Here is a 16,091-nt window from a genome sequence, read left to right on the forward strand (position 1 = left end):
TCTTCTTAACACTACATGGCACACAGTCCAAATGACCACACAATAGAGGCAAAGGCTCCCCATGCAGTGACGAACTGGACATTGGATTAAGTCAATCTTTCAAGAATATGTGACACATTTAAGAGGTTGTTGAGATTGAGAGGTGGTTGGTGTTGGTATGAGGTCTTTAAACATGCAGACAGCTCACTCACAAACCCCCTGCATTGACATTCCCTTTCACAGCCACAAACACGCACACACATACACAGACACCCTCCAACCCTAATACAAGTCAGACCATTAAAATATAAGGCCCCCCATGTACACCTGGACACCCTAGCATGCACACAAAAACAGTAACACCTACAGTATATCTGTACAACAGAGGCTCATTCCTGTATAAGTTTAATTCCTATAATTTCTCTAAGTAAGTACCAAAGGAGACTGCTTGTGCTTCTATTGCAGTCACAAATACTAAACATAGAACAGCTCACTCAAGTTGAGGGTTTGATCACATGAATGAGGACACCTTGACGAACTGACCCTGACCCTAGGGTCGTTTCACGAAATGGGTGCCTTTTGTGTCCCTTTGATATTTTAAGTAGAAATGATGCACCAATATTGCATTTTAAAAACCTGTAAATGAAGTGCACTTTAATTTAGACCACAACGAGAATTCAATAAATCAGATTTTTTAGATGAATAAAGGCTTGCTAACGTTCCAAAATTCAGCATTTTGACATGTCCCTCCATCAACCCTGTTCCACTTCTAGGAAGATTTCAACCCACTTAATCCAAAAATATCTCAAAGTTTCACCATCATTGTAAAGGTCTAGTTATTTTTGCTGCTTTGACAGTCATTTCTGAAGATGATTATGTATATTCATGTGATTAGTGATGCATTCACATCTGTCCCTCATTTTTAAGGCCAACCCTTATGCAAACAAATTACCCCTTTAAAATAATGGACCATTCCACCAACTTAAATGATTTACAGCAGTTGACGTCGATTGGGTCTTCTGAACAACATGGTGGAAAGGGAAGTAAGTATTCTCTCTCTTTTTGGTCTATTTATAATTGTTTTATCATATTTGACTGAGGAGGTCGATCTCAACACATTAACTCTGTTCGCTCAATTAATGCTAGGAACATTTTTATTTGATTAAACTTTAATTATGTGTGGAACATATACAGTGGGCTCCAAAATTACTGCCACCCCTGACTGGCAATGCACAAACAATACTTTAACAAATATAAACAATATAATTATAGAGAAACACAAAATACCAATATACACAAGCAGTTAGGAAAGCAAAGGCTAACTTTTTCAAACAGAAATTTACATCCTGTAGCACTATGGAGAATAAGAGCACCTCCTCCCAGCTGCACTGAGGCTAGGAAACACTATCACCACAGATAAATCTACAATAATCGAGAATTTCAACAAGCATTTTGCTACGGCTGGCCATGCTTTCCACCTGGCTACCACTACCCCGGCCACCAGCTCTGCACCCTCCACTGCAACTTGCCCATGCCCCCCCCGCTTCTCTTTCACACAAATTCAGACAGCTGATGTTCTGAAAGAGCTGCAAAATCTGGACCCCTACAAATCATCTGGGCTAGACAATCTGGACCCTTTCTAAAATTAGCAGACGAAATTGTCGCAACCCCTATTACTAGCCTGTTCAACCTCTCTTTCGTAACATCTGAGATCCCCAGATATTGGAAAGCTGCCGCGGTCATCCCCCTCTTCAAAGGGGGTGACACTCTAGATCCAAACTGTTACAGACCTATATCCATCCTGCCCTGCCTTTCGAAAGTTTTTGAAAGCCAAGTTAACAAACAGATCACCGACCATTTCGAATCCCACCGTACCTTCTCCGCTATGCAATCCGGTTTCCGAGCTGGTCATGGGTGCACCTCAGCCACACTCAAGGTCCTAAACGATATTATAACCGCGATCGATAATAGACAGTACTGTGCAGCCGTCTTCATCGACCTGGCCAAGGCTTTCGACTCTGTCAACCACCGCATTCTTATTGGCAGACTAAATAGCCTTGGTTTCTCAAATAACTGCCTCGCCTGGTTCACCAACTACTTCTCAGTTCTCAGAGTTCAATGTGTCAAATCGGAGGGCCTGTTGCCTGGATCTATGGCAGTCTCTATGGGGGTGCCACAGGGTTCAATTCTCGGGCCGACTCTTTTCTCTGTGTATATCAATGATGTCGCTCTTGCTGCTGGTGACTCTCAGATCCACCTCTACGCAGACAACACCATTTTGTATACATCTGGCCCTTCATTGGACAGTGTTAACAAACCTCCAAACGAGCTTCAATGCCATACAACACTCATTCCGTAGCCTCCAACTGCTCTTAAACACTAGTAAAACTAAATGCATGCTCTTCAATCGAACACTGTTGGCACCCGCCCACCCGACTAGAATCACTACTCTCGGCGGGTCTGACCTAGAGTATGTGGACAACTACAAATACCTAGGTGTCTGGTTAGACTGTAAACTATCCCTCCAGACTCACATTAAGCATCTCCAATCCAAAGTTAAATCTAGAATTGGCTTCCTATTTCGCAACAAAGCCTCCTTCACTCATGCTGCCAAACATGCCCTCGTTAAACTGACTATCCTACCGATCCTTGACTTCGGCGATGTCATTTACAAAATAGCCTCCAACACTCTACTCAGCAAATTGGATGTAGTCTATCACAGTGCCATCCGTTTTACATTTAAATTTTAGTCATTTAGCAGACGCTCTTATCCAGAGCGACTTACAGGAGCAATTAGGGTTAAGTGCCTTGCTCAAGGGCACATCGACAGATTTTTCACCTAGTCGGCTCGGGGATTAGAACCAGCGACCTTTCGGTTACTGGCACAACGCTCTTAACCACTAAGCTACCTGCCGCCCCATATTTTGTCACCAAAGCCCCATATACTACCCACCACTGTGACCTGTACGCTCTTGTTGGCTGGTCCTCACTACATATTTGTCGCCAAACCCACTGGCTCCAGGTCATCTATAAATCACTGCTAGGCAAATCCCGCCTTATCTTAGCTCATTGGTCACCATAGCAACATCCACCCATAGTATGCACTCCAGCAGGTATATCTCACTGGTCATCCCCAAAGCCAACACCTCCTTTGGCCGCCAGTCCTTCCAGTTCTCTGCTGCCAATGACTGGAACGAACTGCAAAAATCTCTGAAACTGGAGACTCTCATCTCCCTCACTAACTTTAAGCATCAGTTGTCAGAGCACCTTACCGATCACTGCACCTGTACACAGCCCATCTGAAATTAGCCCACCCAACTACCTCATCCCCATATTGTTATTTATTTTGCTAATTTGCACCCCAGTATCTCTATTTGCACATCACCTCTTGCACATCTATCATTCCAGTGTTAATACTAAATTGTAATTATTTTGCACTATGGCCTATTTATTGCCTTACCTCCATAATTTACTACATTCTCACACACTGTATATATATTTTCTGTTGTATTTTTGACTTTATGTTTTGTTTACCCCATATGTAACTCTGTGTTGTTGTTTTTATCGCACTGCTTTGCTTTATCTTGGCCAGGTCGCAGTTGTAAATGAGAACTTGTTCTCAACTGGCTTACCTGGTTAAATAAAAATAAAAATGTGAGAAATACTGTACTTTATTAATGTTTCAATGGAATCAACCAAAATCATACAATTATTTAATACAAAATAAATGTCACCAAAATCAAGGTTTCATCATTATTGGCACTCATCATTTAGTACTTAGTGCAACCACCTCTGGCAAGGATAACAGCATGGAGTCTTTTCCTGTAATGTTTAACAAGGTTAAGGAACACATTTGGAGGGATTTTGGACCATTCCTCTATGCAGATCATTTCAAGATCCTTCACATTCTTGGGTTTGCGCTTATCAACTGCCCTCTTCAACTCAGCCCACAGATTTTCGATTGGATTGAGGTCCGGCGACTGAGATGGCCATGGCAGAACATTGATTTTGTTGTCACAGAACCATTTCTGTGTGGATCTTGAGGTATGTTTTGGGTCATTGTCTTGTTGGAAAGTCCACCTACGGCCAAGTCCCAGCCTTCTGGCAGAGGCAACCAGATTGTCAGCCAAAATTGCCTGATACTTGGTGGAATTCATTATGCCATCAATCTTAACCAGTGCCCCTGGACCGCTGGAATTAAAACAGCCCCAAAACATCACTGACCCACCACCATATTTCACCGTGGGTATGAGGTACCTCTCCTCGTATGCATCTCTGTTTCGACGCCAAACATGCCGATGCTGTATCTGACCAAAACGTTCAATTTTGGTCTCATCTGACCAGAGCACCTTCTTCCAGTCATAATTTAAATGACGTTTGGCAAACTCCAAGCGTTTGCGTCTGTGTCTTGGGGTCAGAAAGGCCTTTCTTCTGGCAACCCTTTCAAAGAGCCTGTGGTTGTGGAGGTGGCGTCTGATGGTGCTTTTTGAAACCTGGTGACCCCAAGACGCCACCAAGGCCTGCAATTCTTTCACAGTTATTCTTGTGGATTTTGTTGCTTCTCTCACCATCCTCCTACCTATCCTGAGGTTTTCAACTGTTCCATATCTTTTTAATTTTTAAATATTGCCCTGACAGTGCTCAGTGGTATATTCAATAGTTTGTGGATCTTCTTGTACCCATTACCAGATTTATGAAGGTCTACAACCATCTGTCTCTTTTGAACTGCCAGTTCATTTGTTTTCTTCATGGTGTTGGATGCCAAAGGGATATTGCATGTGTGTTACCTCATTTTTATACCCTAGTGAAACAGGAAGTGATGTGTAATGGCTCAATATAGTTCCTTAAGACTTAGATAAACTTAAATAAGTGGAATTTAATTCCTGGTTTAATTTTGGTAGATGTTATTTACAATAATCTTTAAGGGTGCCATTAATTGTGAAACCTTGATTTGGAGGACATTGATTTTTAATTTAATCAATAAATGATTTTTGGTGGGTTCCATTGGAACATTAATTTAGTACAGTATTTCTCACATGTTGGTATTTTGAGTTTCTCTATAATTATATTGTTTATATTTTTTAAAGTATTGTTTGTGCATTGCCAGTCAGGGGTGCCAGTAATTTTGGAGCCCACTGTATATAGTTCCTAATTTCATGAACACCATGTGGTCCCATGTTCTTCAACACATGAGGAGTAATGGCCGATCTTTACCTAAATCCTCTACCCTGTTATCGTCAACCCAGTTAGAGGCCCAACGGTAACTTTATCAGTTTGATATTATATGGGAGTTATTTGTTCAAGGGATATTTGATCAATGAGAAAATGTTGGATTTATCTCAAACATGCTTTTAAATAATAGTTAGGCAGTTATATAAGTGTGGTACAAGTGCAGATAAAATGCTCTTAGTTCATAGGATTTTTATGCCTGAGATGGGAAAAAGTGTTTTTCCATAGGAGACTGCTTGTGCTTCTATTACAGTCACAAATACTGAACATTGAACAGCTCACTCAAGTTGAGGGTTTGATCACATTGAATGCAATTGAATGTTGAAAGAAAATATATTTTGAAATTAATTTCTTAAAAGTTTGCATGTCCAAAAGGCAACCATTTCATGGAACAACCCAGTAGTAATGTATCCCTGGCTTTCCCCTATGACCCCAGTAATGTCACTGAGAACTAAGAGCATGGGGATTGGCTGAGAGGCCCTCCCTCACTTTTCCAGGAGGTGCTCCATCTCTGGGTTGATGAAGGAGAACCCGGCGAAAGCTGATTGGTCCATGGAATCCATGAAGTTCTTGTCACCATGGGAAAGGCAGGGTTTCTCACTGAGGAACTCCCGGTCAAAGTTGCTGCAGTCGTTGGGGGCTTTCTGTGATTGGCAGGAGAGATGTCAATCAGTAGGGAGGACAAGTGATACATGGAGACAATCAGTGATTAATCAAATTATGAACAGCACATGCCTGATTTCTACTGAGCATTCAGTAGTTGAATTACTGTAGAACTTTGATTAGATACATGAATGGCTCTTCTCCTCTTTGAAACTACCCCAAATACTGTGTGTTATATTATGGTAGGCCTATATATTACAACTGTTTTATATCATTACTATAAAACCTCATGTCTAGACCGTACCACTTTGGGTTTGAAGGGGGGTTCCACCTCCCGCCTCTCCAGGGCGGGCCAGCTGATGGTCTTGAAGAAGGGGTGGACACGGATGTTATCAACGATGCCTAGCCTGCGAGTGGAGTTTCTCTCAAACAGCTGCAGCGGTGGAGGAAAGAAACAGTGAGTAAGGGATAAAAACACACAATGGAGGAGAGAAACAGACTCCGAGGCAGAATAGGAACACTGTATGGGAGGAGGGAATGGGGGTGAGCAAACCTTCTCCATCAGGTCCTTGGCCTCCTTGGTGATCCAGCGAGGGTAGTGTGGCGTGTCCGTGCGGATAGACTCAAAAAGCTCGTCCTCGTCATCACCATGGAAGGGTGACTGACCAATCAGCATCTCGTACAGCAGCACCCCGAACGACCACCAGTCCACGGAGAAGGAGTACTTCTGACCCAGCAGGATCTAAAAGTGACGTCATCAGATAGAAAGACACGGTCAGTGACATCATCATAGTGAGACACTCGCAAAGATATACTCACAGTGATTGCTTCTTAAATAATACCCTATTTCCTATAGACAGGTTGGTTGTTTAGCATTAAAACCGCCGCGTGCGCAACTATGGGGCAAAACAGACCGGGTTGGCTTAGATTGTTGACAACATGTAAACTGTACTTAGTCTCCAATGTTTATTGAAAACATAAATACATTTGCACAATGAGCACTTGTCTCTCAAATACATCATCACAGTTGTTGGTTAGCTAGCTTCCAAAATGTTGCTATATTAGCATAAACTTGACATCAGCCAAACACCTCAAAACAAGACAAGAACAAGATAAAACTATCTGAAACGAGCCACCTACGATTCCACACATGGCAGCTTCTTGTCATTGTTGCTAGCTATCTGGCCATCCAGAATCAAAACACAGACACAGACTTCTGCCCTATTGAAGTGTGCGCATCGTTTTTGTGATGTTGTCACCTAACCCATCTATAAAGTGCACTACTCTGGCTCTGGTCAATAGTAGGGTACTAAATAGGGAATAGGGTGTCATGAGATGCAGCCATGTATACAGTACACTCTTAGAAAAAAAAGGTGCTATCTAGAACCTAAAAGGGTTCTTCGGCTGTCCTCATAGGATAACCCTTTAAAGAACCCTTTTTGGTTCCAGGTAGAACCCTTTCGAGTTCCATGTAGAACCCTTTCCACAGAGGGTTTCTACATGGAACCCAAAATAGTTCTACCTGGAACCAAAAAGGGTTCTATCTGGAACCAAAAAGGATTCTCAAAATGGGGACAGCCATTGAAACCGTTTGGAACCCTTTTTTCTAAAAGTGTATGTCTGTGTCCCATACCTCTGGAGCGATGTAGTCAGGAGTCCCACAGAAGGTTGTGGCCATGCTCTCTCCAAACACATTCTCCTTACACATGCCAAAGTCTGCTATCTTTACATGGCCGCTATGATCTAACATCACATTGTCCAACTTCAGGTCTCTGAGGGCAGAAAGACAAAACAGGTGAGGGAGAATTGGAGGGAAGACAGGATGGGAAGAAATGTGTGGTGTCGAAAGGTTGAGAGGGTGACTAGAGTTGTGACAGTATAGAAAAGCACAGCTAATAATCACATACTCACTGTCCCACAACGTGACACTATCACTATATCAATCCTTGGTGGAAGGGCTCTGGCCATTTTCTTTTATCTGTATGGTAATGTGATTGAGTGAGTAAGAAGTTAGTGAGTGTACATTAGAGTGCTGATGATGGCATTTGCGATTTACCTGTAAATGATCCCTTTGGAGTGCAGAAACTGAAGGCCACATATGATCTCAGCAGAGTAGAACCTGGAGGGAGGAAAAAGAGAGAAACATCACTACACACTCTAGAGATCCAGCTAGCTGGCAGCAGAGTACTACTCTATCTACTTTCCTATTGAGTTGGTCCCTGAACACTGCTGTCTGTCCCTGACGACTCCAGTCCAGTGTGTAGATAACTGCATTATTGAAGAGGCCATTTTGTATAGAGTGGTGCTCAGAGAAGACAGCTGAACAATGGCCTCATACTGTAGGGTGAAACCTGAGAGGTGCTCCTGGCCCAGTGGGCCCCAGCCTAGCCACAGCTGAAGGATTAGCCTACAGTATCTCTGACCTGCTTCTCTTTTCAACTCTTGCATGGGTGGAGAGAGACTCTGTATGCTCTTGTTGCTGATGATTGATTGGGATTGAGAGATTAAATGATTGACAGGAAGTAAGCTTTGTCCAGACAGGTTTCTCGTCTGACTCTCACTCACACACAAGTAGGTATTATCACACGCATCAGCCGTATCTAAGATGTCCTGGTATCAAACGGCTACACACACACCATCATATGGGTAGTTTGTTCCACGAATAGAGTACCTTTGATATTTTAAGTTGAAATTGTGCACCAATATTGATTTTTAAAAGCCTGTTATATTAAATGATGTGCCCTTTAATATGAACCACATGGAAAATCAATTAATCCGATTTTTTATATGAATAAAAACGTGTTAAAATACCATGTTTTTCTGACTTATTGGAAGATTTTAACACACTTAACCCCCAAATGTTCACCATCATTGTAAAGCCCTAGTTATTTTGTTGCTTTGACAAAGTCATTTCTGAAGATTATTATTTATTTCATGTGATTAGTGATTTATTTATGTCTGTCCCTCATTTTAAGGTCAACCCTGTTACGTGAACAGAACTTTTAATTGCCCCTCCGTGTTGCACACAACAAGCTTCCATTCCCTCTGTCACAAGGGGATTTATCGTTGAAAACATCAACCGTGTTAGGGTCAACCCTGTTACTTTATTTGGCACTTACTAAAGTACTTTTTTTATTTAACCTCTTGAGATGGGAAAACATGTTTTTTATGAAGAACATGTGGTCTTTATGACCGTATGTTAAAAGTAGGTTAAACTTTAATTGTTTTAAACCAAATTACACTACCCAAAAGGCACTCTATTGGTGGAATGACCCATATACACTCACACACACATATGCATGTAGACACACACTGTACTATTCTGGGGGAACCACACAATAGTATGCCAAATGGTGAAGAGGCAACTCAGTAAGAAACAGTGTGTATTGGGTTTTACTGTTGTGTGTTAAGTGTGTTTAGGGCGTCGCCCACTGTCTTTGTGCCATTGGGTTAAGAGGTCAATTAGTGGATACATGAACAGGTTTATTGTTCTGTGATAGTGGGACTCATTGGAAACTCAGCAGTTTACCAATCTGCCCAGGGAAAAATATTACATAACCAGGAAACCAAACCCACAAGACTTTCCATTCTGCGCTGCCAGCTTGTGTGGTGCGCAAATGCACACACGCACACACACAAACACACAATTAGTTAATGATTAATAAAACAAGAGCAGAGAGGTGAACATCTCTCTCCCACTCTGAAACTGTCGGTGAGGACCAGGGAGAGTGTGTGAGGACAGTAGGAGCAGATGCCAATGCTGGATCAGGTATAGCTGGCAACAGTGGAGAAGTGAATGTCTCCTGTCATCTCACCTGTCCTGAGCATAGAGGGGATAGAGGCGCCTAACGACTGAAAAACTTGAACACCACTATAACTAAGCACCAGTTAGTTTAACATCCCGTTTCAGATCCACACTCAGAAGGGCTCAACAGCCACGAGACTCTGTACCTCCTCTGTGTTTGACCTCACTCAAACTATCTGAATCTATACACATCAGTCTTTCTCTTGTGGGACTCCTGCAAAAACAAATACAGTCACACTGACAGACAGAGACACACACACTCCTTCGCATTGGCGAACAGCTACCCATGGACGGTGACTAACCCAAAATCCACCAATGCACCATTTCCCTGTATGTAGCAGGGAAAGCCCATAACCCCATAACACACAGCCACAGTCTCACACTGTGTAAACACCGTCTTTGCTTTATGGCTGTCTGGTTTCCATCAGAGTATTGGTGGTGAGTGTCTGTGTCTCTATGAGTAATAGTGACATTAGGGGTGTGTATTGATCTCTGTCTGTGTGACTGGCGAAACTCACGTTGCTCTGTAGAGGTCAAAGCGTCCCTTCTCCTGAATATGGAACATCAGGTCTCCTCCATTCAGATATTCCATGACAAAGAACAGGTGTTCCTGTGGAAAACACGGTCAAGGTCAGGCATCATAACACATACTGTAAAGCTACCTAGTACAGTAGTAGTGTAATAAGCTATGATAGCGAGTTGATGTGTTTACATCACTTCTTATTGGAGACAGCTTTTGTAGACCCTTATCGGTATTACTAATGCTAATCAGAAAAAAACGGTGTAAAATAACAAGAATGACACACAAAAAGGGGAGCGAGGAGTGGGTGTAGGGTTACAGTCCGTACCTTGGACTGGAAGGTGGAGTAGAGGTGTGTGAGGAAGGGGTTGTCCCAGGCCAAGGCCAGGACTCTCTTCTCCACCATGGTACACTCCACATCATCATCCATCAGCACTACGTCTTTCTTCAGAGCCTTCACCGCAAACCACTCCCCCTGACCTTTCAACTCTGCCAGCAGGACCTGGGAGAGAAGGGAGGGTTGAAGAGAGGAGGGACAGTAGAGGGAAGAACATGAGAAGAGAGGATAAGAACAGAATAAAGGAAAGAAGAGAGGAAAAGAAGAGAAAACAAAAGAAGAGGGGAGAGCCTGATTCAATATTATATTGGTGGTAATATTAAAAGTCTGTTGTCCCTACTGCTTTCCTGTATGTGAACTGTACTGTGGTGACCTTTACTGCTCTGGAATCCTGAATGTCTGCTGTACCAGGCTTACCTTGCCAAAGCTGCCCTTGCCTAGGACCTTGTGAAAGACAAAGTTGTCTACGTTGATGAGTGTCAGGTGGGTGAGGCGAGATGGGGGGCGCGGGCTGGAGCCCTCCCACAGCCTGCCATAAGGGGGGCCGTCTGGGGAACACACACAGGTTATAAGGTCATCATCACAATGGTCATCATCATCATCATCATTATAATGAACGTTATATATAAAAACATATTTTACTCCAAAGCATCCACACAAACTTGATTTCAGTGAATTTAACATAACACCTCATCAAATATGTTCATGAAATCAAACACACACAGACTGACCATTGACATCCAGACCACTAGTGGAATTCCTATTGACTTCCTCATAGACCCCTATATCTGGGTCAGGTAGGGTTGGGTCCAAGCGCCGAGTGGAGGATTTCTGAAAGACATAAAAGAGATAAAGGGAGAGATAATATGCATACAGAAGGGTGATGAGAGGGAGAAACAAATAAATACACCTTCGTTGTCACCATTGACAGATACCCATAAACCAAGATGCATACACTGTATGGGGGATATGATTGGCACAGGGACAGTGCTGTAAAAGACTGTAGTTGACGGTTATTGAGCATTTCATTTGACCACACTGTTATAAGGCCTACATAATGCTGACATAAGAATGACATAGCAGCTTATTCAGTCAGACCATAGTCATAACATGATAGTTAAACATAGTGTCCAGGGGAAGATAGTTATTGATTGCTATTGGCTAGACAGGGCCATGATAAGGAGCATTAGTGTTATTGGATGCCTCAGCACCTCAACAAGTCTTCCTGAACTTAAACACACCAGGGCTTAGTTTTTCAAAGGTTATCTATCTGGATTTCACCGATGGATAGGATTAAATGCATAGAAATAGAATGAATGGAACGGACAAATCATTGACTTTAATGGGGACCCCCGGTCTATTCATTATTTTTCTATGCATTTAATCCTATCCGATAGCCGAAATCCGGAACTTTTTTAAAACTGGGCCCAGGACAAGAAGCTCAGGTTCCCATAGCCATACAGCTAGATCTGGGTCAGGTGTCATTCACACACATTCAGTAACATCTGTCAACACACACACACATTCACGCACACACAAATATACATACATGCACTAACACACACACACACCCACACTTGCAAGAACACACTTCCACACACATGCCTGCACGCTTGCACATACACACAACCAGCTCCCTCACTCACCTGGCTAACTTGAGTAAGTGCTTCAGCCAGTAGTTTCTGGTTGATTCCACAAAGGTTGGCCACTTTATCCTGACACTTATGATGCACATTCATGGCACAATCTAGGAGAGCATAGAAGAGTTACAGTATCCAGTTAAATACAATGACAATGCAGACACAACACACACACAGCTCCTTACCTTCACACTTCAGGCCCTGCTTCACCAGGCCCCACAGCAGACTGCCACAGTGGTCACAGAAGGTGGGACTCATGTAGTTGTGGTTCTTGAAGCGGTGTGGCATGTCAATCTTAAAGCGCTCCTTATGGAACTGTGATGGAGGCACACACAACTCATCAACAACCAGATCCATCAGTACCGGGGGGGGGGGGGGGGGGGGGAGACACCTGGGAGGGAGTCTCTCTCTCTCTCTCTCCATAGACTGACAGGCACACTTTCTCTTGGTCTCCTCTCCTGCTCTCTCTAGTCTAGAGAGGGGGCGACACCTGGGAGGGAGTGGGGCGACACCTGGGAGGGAGTCTCTCTCTCTCTCTCTCTCTCTCTCTCTCCATAGACTGACAGGCACACTTTCTCTTGGTCTCCTCTCCTGCTCTCTCTAGTCTAGAGAGGACCTTATATAAGCCCCTCTCTCACTCAGAACACACCCCTTACGTTAGCGTGAATGGAGATTCCCTCATGTTTGAATGGAACAGAAAACTCATAGGGAGTAAACTCCACATTGGATTGACACATGGACAAGTAAATACGTTTATTAATTAATTAATTAATTAGTAGTCCCAACGTACCACAGTGTCCCGGCTGTTGGCTGCCGTGCCCGTACACCTGCCGATGATCTTGTCGATGCATTTCTTGTGAATAGCTGCATTGCATTCTGGGAGAGAAGGGATAAGGAGTACATTAATGGCAGGTGAGCACTGTTCATACAGGCAGATATTGAAGTCACTGGTAGGGCTGTATAATCTGCTCTGCATTGAGGTAGTGTTTATAACTACAGTTTTTATAGATGTGGATCTATGAAGTTGTGTGTATGTGGTTGTATAGCAGTAGGTTGTCCACATTATTGTACACTTACGTCTGCACTTGTACCCTTGCTTGTTGAGCCCCCTGTAGAATACAAAGGTACGGGAGTGAGAGATTGTGGAGGGCCAGTGAGGATGAACGGAGACAATGTGAGAATGTAGTATATAGATGACAGGTCTAATGTTAATACAGCAGCACACAGAGACTCTTCCACCCTCTCTACAGACACAACCTGTTCTAGTAGAACACACTACAGGTTGAAAATAAATGACTAGTAGTGGAAGCTGTGCTGATTTTGCAAATACAGTGCTAAATGTTGATATTGTGTGGTTATTTCCAGACAATGCAGGACTTCTGACCCGCTCCCCGAGACACCAACCCCTAAAGTTAGATAGATAGGAGGAGATCAGAGGCTATACTAAGACATTGCCTTATCTTATCGCTCCACTCAGTCTCTCAGTATAAAGTAGACCGACCAAGACATTGCCACTTAAATTAGATTGGAACTGATAATACAACTTGTAAATACGGAATCACTTCGGTTAGCATGAAGCCACAGAAAGTAGAGCTAGGAGTAAAGAGCCATGAGGACAGACGGCTGGACAGATTGAATAACTGACCAGACAAACTCTCTGCAGACGGAGCAGAAGGTGGGCTGTCTGAAGAAGGTGGCGATGAACTCGTGACATTTGACCTCGTGGATCTTGGCCTGTTTGATGGCTCCTCGTCTGCGGTTTATGGTGGGACCCCCTTCCTCCTCCTTCGTGGGCTTGCCCTCTATGGGTGACAGGGAGAGAGTCAGGCTAACAGCAGAGCGTTATGGTTAAGAACCATTACTGTTGCGTTAGGAATAGTAGTGACAACATTTGGAGTGCTTGGTCCACTGTTGGTATGAGAAAACAGGCAAAACCTTACAGAGCAGCCAGTTAGAGAACTATGTTTAGAAAACCCAACAGACAGGTTTTCATATACAAGACCTATACATGACTGCAATAATGTGTGTGTGTGTGTTTCTGTGTGTGTGTGTGTGTATGTGTGTGTGTGTGTATGTGTGCTTGAGTGAGACAAATGAGAGGGGAATAGATAGCACGTACACACAGTAGAGGTTGAAAAAAAGATAAAGACTTTAGAACAGGGGACCAGGGACTCTGGGGCTTATTCTGTAGATATGATTCAATGCAGTGGACATTTACTCCCAATCTCTCCAAGTCCTCTCTGTCCATTCTGACACACACACACAAACAAACAGTCTGCTCTGTTACCTCTTGCTCCGTCTGTACTCCAAAAATTAGCATTGAACAGATGAGAACCAAGGCAACAGACAGACAGCTTCAGAGTGACAAACATTACATTTTAAATATACATCAAAAACAGACCAGATAGGAGGGGAACAGAGGAGGATGAGAAGATGAGAGGTGGGCTTCATCTCCTGAGTCTCACCTGTATCAGTTGCTCCCTCCAAGAAGTACTGCACTGCCATCATCACCTTCCCTGAGGGCTGCAGGTCCACCTGAACACACACACACACAATCATCTGAAAGTTAGACACACAATTCATGCAGGACAGTAGAGAATCACACTGTAGCCACAGTCCCTCTTACCCAGAATTCAGCGCGGCCGTTGGCCTTTTTGCAGCGCTCGGCAAGGACAGACACGCCCACTGTGACTTCGGCCAATGGCTCCTCGGCGGTCTTCATCAGCAGCACCTGCAGGACACGCCCCTCGTAGATGTGAGCGTCGAAGCTGGCCTTCCAGGCTGGGAACATGGTGGGCTTCTTCTGAACCAGCATCTTACCACGCTCTGGAGAGAAGGAGGGAGAGAGGGAAGGAGAGAGAGAGTGGTTAGATAGAGGTTAGAAAGAGAGGTTAGATAGAGATTGATTTCTTTCATACTCTTGTCTAGCAATCTAAAAACCTGCATATCTGTACCACACTGGTCCTCGTGCATGACTTTCATAGGACATACAGTATACAGTATTTAATGACAGGGTTACAATATAACTGTATGGGACAATGGGACTAATATATTCCTACTATAACACACTAGTAACTATAGTAATAGTCAGATTCTCACCGGTGGTGAGGGCCTCCTTCATCTTGATGGCACAGAAGGGGGTTTCAGAAGGGGCCAGGGGGGACAGAACACCCAGGTCGTAGGAGTTGAAGGTGATCCGCAAGAAGGGCGCCATGGTGACGTGTCACTGGGCCACCTGTTCAAAGACATGACCAAGCAGAATGTAACCACAGCAACACATTTGTAGTAACAGTCCATCACTCAGCCTTCTGTTCATACGCACATGACAGCCGTGATTCAGTTAGATGTAGGTTATTAATTTGAGTCAGTTTGCTTCAGCAGGAAAATAATCCTGCAGCAACAGGAAATGTCAATTGTTATGTGGATTATAATTAACTGACATTTTTTGTAGGGGTTGATAAATTTTTCAAGTCTGACATTTTTAAGTGGAAATTACAAAATGTATAAGCCTTTTTAAACCTTGAATACACCACTTGAAATTTTTCCTGCAACAGGATTATCAAATTAAGATACGGCATCTGAACTTCACCATCGGTGATGAGAGCTATACACACATGCGCACACACACACACATACACACACACACACCCATCAGTCACATGCTACTAATATGGATATTTGTTTCATTCATTGTTTGATCATTGTAAAAGTATAAGCAAAGCCTGTGTGATATGTATCCACTCAAAGATGACAAGAAAAATGTATAAGGTAGAGGGAAAGGAGGAAAGAGTGAGAGAAAGGGAGAAGAGATTAGATATCAGTCCTATAATTGAGTCATATGACAGAAAGAGATTGTGTGTGTGTGTGTGTATGTGTGTTTGTGTGTGTGTGTGTTTGTGTGTGCGTGTGAGTGTGTATGTGTGTGTGAGTGAGAGGGTGTGTGTGTGAGAAAGAAAGAAAGAGATTCTATGAGTCACC

At 43.3% G+C, this 16,091-nt stretch overlaps 1 protein-coding gene across 1 annotated transcript in view; it reads right to left on the bottom strand.

The window, feature by feature from the left end:
- Positions 1-4,600: 4,600 nt before the first annotated feature.
- LOC311123427 (protein kinase C delta type-like) overlaps positions 4,601-16,091 on the bottom strand; it is a 28,774-nt gene continuing 17,283 nt past the window's right edge. The window contains exons 2-18 of the mRNA XM_084197693.1: positions 15,213-15,348; positions 14,740-14,939; positions 14,579-14,648; positions 13,759-13,915; positions 13,191-13,222; positions 12,904-12,989; positions 12,299-12,428; positions 12,120-12,220; positions 11,205-11,304; positions 10,891-11,021; positions 10,465-10,638; positions 10,135-10,226; positions 7,868-7,930; positions 7,445-7,583; positions 6,365-6,553; positions 6,116-6,244; positions 4,601-5,852 (exon numbers count right to left, since the gene is read on the bottom strand). Of these exons, the coding sequence (XP_084053819.1) occupies positions 5,694-5,852; positions 6,116-6,244; positions 6,365-6,553; positions 7,445-7,583; positions 7,868-7,930; positions 10,135-10,226; positions 10,465-10,638; positions 10,891-11,021; positions 11,205-11,304; positions 12,120-12,220; positions 12,299-12,428; positions 12,904-12,989; positions 13,191-13,222; positions 13,759-13,915; positions 14,579-14,648; positions 14,740-14,939; positions 15,213-15,327 (2,067 nt within the window). The 5' untranslated portion in view covers positions 15,328-15,348 and the 3' untranslated portion in view covers positions 4,601-5,693. The remainder of the gene's footprint in view (positions 5,853-6,115; positions 6,245-6,364; positions 6,554-7,444; positions 7,584-7,867; positions 7,931-10,134; positions 10,227-10,464; positions 10,639-10,890; positions 11,022-11,204; positions 11,305-12,119; positions 12,221-12,298; positions 12,429-12,903; positions 12,990-13,190; positions 13,223-13,758; positions 13,916-14,578; positions 14,649-14,739; positions 14,940-15,212; positions 15,349-16,091) is intronic.

This window comes from Coregonus lavaretus (genome assembly GCF_964263955.1).
Source record: "Coregonus lavaretus genome assembly, contig: HAP1_SCAFFOLD_1070, whole genome shotgun sequence".
NCBI lineage: Eukaryota > Metazoa > Chordata > Actinopteri > Salmoniformes > Salmonidae > Coregonus > Coregonus lavaretus.